This window comes from Mastomys coucha, unplaced genomic scaffold (assembly GCF_008632895.1).
Source record: "Mastomys coucha isolate ucsf_1 unplaced genomic scaffold, UCSF_Mcou_1 pScaffold16, whole genome shotgun sequence".
Classification (NCBI taxonomy): Eukaryota; Metazoa; Chordata; class Mammalia; order Rodentia; family Muridae; genus Mastomys; species Mastomys coucha.
The window spans coordinates 40,977,268-40,981,784 of NW_022196898.1; the positions used below are offsets into that span (position 1 = coordinate 40,977,268).

Here is a 4,517-nt window from a genome sequence, read left to right on the forward strand (position 1 = left end):
GAGAGAGAGAGAGAGAGAGAGAGAGAGAGACTGTATGTGTGTGTTCCAGAGCTCTCTATGAAGAGACCCTACCTTACTCCAGCAGGACCCTCGAAAATGTACTGGTATTTTTGTAGTGCACACTCCCACACCCTTTCCCCTCAATATACAGGGAGTTTAGGAAATCCCTAGTAATTCACTGTTTTCAACAACAGAATCATCAGAGACATGTGGTGCCAGAGGAATTTTCTTTTAATTGCTTGGGAAGGGTGATGGGAAAGGGCGTCTGGGTGTGCCGCCTGGGTTTCCAGCAGGATGATGTAGACACATGTCAGCGGAGATGATTAGACAGTTTAGAAGTAGATTCTTGTCAGAGATGGAAACTGCAACTGCTAATTAAGAAGAGCTTGAGATCGAGAAAGCTGTAGACTACGAGATGCTTCTTTTCCAAGTCTGAAATATGGCTGCATCCTGAAGCAGGGGTGAGCCTACACACCGCTGATACTGGAGGGAATGCGAGGTGCTGACCAAGAAAGACAAGCTTCATGTTCTGTCTTCCTGGGAATTCTCCTCTGGCCACAAGCTGAAAGTTCACTTCTGCTTGGACTTCTGGCACTGCTGGGGTGGTGGACACTTCTGCTGGCACTTGGGAGGAGGCTGGCAAACCTGCTTGGTCTGCTGGGGTGGGGGGCAGCACTGCTGTGGGGGAGCGCACTGCTGGGGTGGAGGGCAACATTGCTGTGGGGGAGCACACTGCTGGGGTGGAGGGCAGCATTGCTGTGGGGGAGCACACTGCTGGGGTGGAGGGCAGCACTGCTGGGGTGGGGCACACTGCTTCTGCTTCTGCTGAGACATTCTGGATTTCCAACTAGAAACAAATACAAAGAATGAGAAAGACTAAGCCACAGATCATGGGGCCAGGCGATTTTCCTGTCAATTACATGCTATTGCTTTGACCATGATCTCATTGTTTCATGCATTTATTGGATGTGTGTGTGTGTGTGTTTGTGTGTGTGCATGTCTGTGTGCGCATGTGTCTGTGTGTGTTCCTGTGGTATATGTGTGTGTATGTGTGTGTGTGTGTGTGTGTGTGCATGTCTGTGTGCGCATGTGTCTGTGTGTGTTCCTGTGGTATAAGTGTGTGTATGTGTGTGTGCATGTGTGTGTGTGTACACTTCCATACTTGCTTACATTCTTACATGTTAAATTTAACTAAATGTGTGTAAACTGTTTCAGCTCTTTCTGGAAAAAAAAACAAGGGGTGAATGAATGAAGGAAAGAAGGATGGTGGAAGGAGGAAAAGTATAAAAAAATAAGAGGGAAGAAGAAAAACATCAAGAAAGAGAAAGGAAGGAAGACATATAGACAGATAAACAGCTATTTATGTTATAACAAAAGTTGTGGCTCCCAAGAGAGAAGTTTATAAGAACTGAATCCTTCCTAAACTACTACAGCCTTTTGGTTTTCATCAATGTGTTTTTCTGTACCACAGAAATCATTCTGGGGTTGCAAGATGAGCAAATAACACATACAAGCTTGCCAATATATATAGATGTACTAGCATTCATACATAGAGGGTCTAACACTTAACATAGTGCCAACTCAGCAAAGAAATGTATAAAGTTTTAAAATAAATATTTTAACCATTCTATAAGACAATTTTTAGAACAGAAAGGCCTAGAGAGAGATGCAATGAATCATTTGGTTCCAGACCCTTGAATATTTTTGAAGAAAGCAATTCAGAAAAGCCAGGAGGTGCAGATGCACAGCCATTCAGTACAGGTAGGTGGAGGAGGGGTCTCTTGGTCTACAGAACAGGGACCTATTTAAGCCTTCATTATCCTGTCCCTGCTGTTCTGTATTTCTGGGCTTCCTCTCCTCTGATCAGGGCCAGCCTATTTTCTTTCCTAGAGGCTGATTTTCTCCCTGAAGGGTGACCCTCCTAGTGACTACCCAGAGCTTGTGGGCCTTGCCTTCAGATTCCTCCTTAGCATCTGCCAAGCTATAATCCCACACCATGCCAGTAGGACCTCTAGGGCACTCTTTATTTTGTAGGACCTTCATCTGTTTCAGCCCAATCTCCCCAAATCTTCAGTCAGATGACTTGCAGGATCAAGGTAGACTGGTATAAAATGAAAGGGAAGAGGCAAGTGCCCAGACATAGCTTCCCTTTCTGACCACCCAGAGCTCCCACCTCTACTCCAAGAACATGAAATATACATGGAGCCAGGCAGCTGTGAGGACACTACCTCAGTGGACTTACCAGAGTTCAGAAGAGACTGGAGTGCTGAGACAGAGATGTTTGGGTCGCTCTCACCTGGCCCACCTTTTATAGATGTCACATCTCTGCCCAGGGCCATGAGGTGGCTTAGGATTGGGGTGTACTAATTAGTCTCTAGTTACAATAGGACACATCTGCCCTTCCTCAAATTTCAGGTTTTACTCATCCCCTAGGGCTGGCAGCCTCCCTCTTGGCATGGCAGGACTTGGGGATGACAATGACCTCACCATCTCCCTTGCCCCACCTCCCCATCACTTTACAAGGGTTGGTCTTAGATTTCCAAATCTACTCGTGACTTTTGACTTAGAACCTTGGCATCTGGGATAGTCGCAAGCAAGCATTCAGGACAATGCTGGGTGTGGGGGAGGTGAGGGGAGTGTTCTGGAGGGTTCTGGTTGGCAGAGGGGTTGCAGTAGCTCTAGTTGTCTATGCAGATAGCTTTGTTTTAAGAGAAATGGAAGAGGAGGTGACTGATTATCTTAGGGTCCCATTACACTGAACTCAGAAGAATTAAGCCTTTGATTTGCTCTGTGGTCAGGGTGACATTTAGACTGAACTGGTGGGAAGAAAAAGTGATTTTATTCTTCTAAAAATTGTTATCTAGGGGCTGCATCCCTTTGTCCTGCCTACTATTGGGAAAACCATTAGGTGCCATTAAGAGAAACTGGGTGGTAACAGGAGCCGATGATTATCTCCTTCTCTGCATATGCATAAGTCACTCAGACTGCAGGATTCCCAGGGAAGTGATTATCATGGACAACTTAGTGAGGTGGGGGAAGTAGGGAGCATTGACTTAGCATGAGCTCATGGAAGACTCTGGCTGGCTGGGTGGTGGAATCTGCACTCTGAAGGTACCAGCCCTGATTTTCCCCACACTCCTGTTGGAGTTCCTAGAACAGAGGGTAATGGCCCTGGACACAGACTTCAATTTTGTCCTGTCTGATGAAGGATAGAGTGGTGCTCTGACTAGGGAATTGCCTTTTACCGCTTGAGTGACTGGGCACTAATGTTTTTAAGCTTCCGTTTCCTTTTCCTCATTTGTTAATGAGGATTATGACACCACCCTGTATGTCAGGAATAAGGATTAAAATGAATGTTTGGGCAGATCTGTGTTCCATTGTTCAGTGCTTCATAGATTGAGCTTTAAATACCAGAGCAAGATGGACTCTTAAAAATACCAGAAAGGTAGCTGAAGGAAATTGAAGGCAGTCAGTGGCATTTACTATAGAGTGTCCTCAGATATTGAGTTAAGGAGATAGGAGGAATAACGAGATTGTTGTAGATCATGGTGGTAACATTAAACATGTAGCTAGCAAACTAATAATAGTTGATTTTTAAGTGTTCTTCCTATGTGGAAATAAGGTCTGTGTAGGTTTTACGTGGGTAGTTCTAGCTCATCTTAATTCATGTGTATCTAAGGGCACAACACAGAAAAGAGGGCAGCACACAGGTAGGAGCGAATATAAGGGGTGAAAGCTATCAAAAGCTGACCGCCAGACATGACCTGACTCATACATTAAAAAAAAATCCCGGATTGTCCTTCCTTCAGTCTCTGCTCCATACTTTGTCTCTGCAACTCCTCCTATGGGTATTTTTCCCCCTTCTAAGAAGGATCGAAGTATCCACACTTTGGTCTTTCTTTTTCTTGAGTTTCTTGTGGTTCATGGATTGTATCTTAGCTATTCCCAGCTTCTAGGCTAATATCCACTTATCACTGAGTGGAATCCACATGTATTCTTTTGTGATTGGGTTACCTCACTCAGGATGATATTTTCTAGTTCCATCCATTTCCCTAAGAATTTCATTGTTTTTAATAGCTGAGTAGCACTCCATTGTGTAAACCTAGACACTATTGTGGATGCCAGCAAGTACTGGCTGACAGGAGCCAAATATAGCTGTCTCCTGAGAGGCTCTGCCAGTGCTCGACAAATACAGAAGTGGAGGCTCACAGCCATCCATTGGACCGAGCCCAGGGTCCCTAATGAAGGAGCTAGAGAAAGAACCCAAGGAGTTGAAGGGGTTTACAACCCCATAGGAGAAACAACAATATGTACTAAGCAGTACCCCCAGAGCTCCTAGGGACTAGACCACCAACCAAAGAGTACACATGGTGGGACTCATGGCTCCAGCTGCATATGTAGCAGAGGATGACTTAGTTGGTCATCAATGGGAGGAGAGGCCCTTGGTCCTGTAAAGGCTCTATGCCCCAGTGTAGGGGAATGTCAGGGCCATGAAGTGGGAGAGAATGGGTTGGCGA

General features: G+C 45.4%; 1 protein-coding gene across 1 annotated transcript; it reads right to left on the reverse strand.

Moving 5' to 3' along the window:
• Positions 1 to 213: 213 nt before the first annotated feature.
• Positions 214 to 2,375, reverse strand: LOC116093330. The gene is made up of 2 exons (XM_031374669.1): positions 2,243 to 2,375; positions 214 to 847 (listed from the first exon to the last, which is right to left on the reverse strand). Exons 1-2 carry the CDS (start codon positions 2,337 to 2,339, stop codon positions 468 to 470), a joined length of 477 nt encoding a protein of 158 aa, XP_031230529.1. The 5' UTR covers positions 2,340 to 2,375; the 3' UTR covers positions 214 to 467.
• Positions 2,376 to 4,517: the final 2,142 nt, after the last annotated feature.

Coding starts and splice junctions, on each gene's coding strand:
- LOC116093330 (XM_031374669.1), bottom strand. CDS start 2,339: ATGGCCCTGGGCAGAGATGTGACATCTATAAAAGGTGGGCCAGGTGAG. Junction 848..2,242: donor CCAGTCTCTTCTGAACTCTG/GTAAGTCCACTG, acceptor ATTTGTTTCTAG/TTGGAAATCCAGAATGTCTC.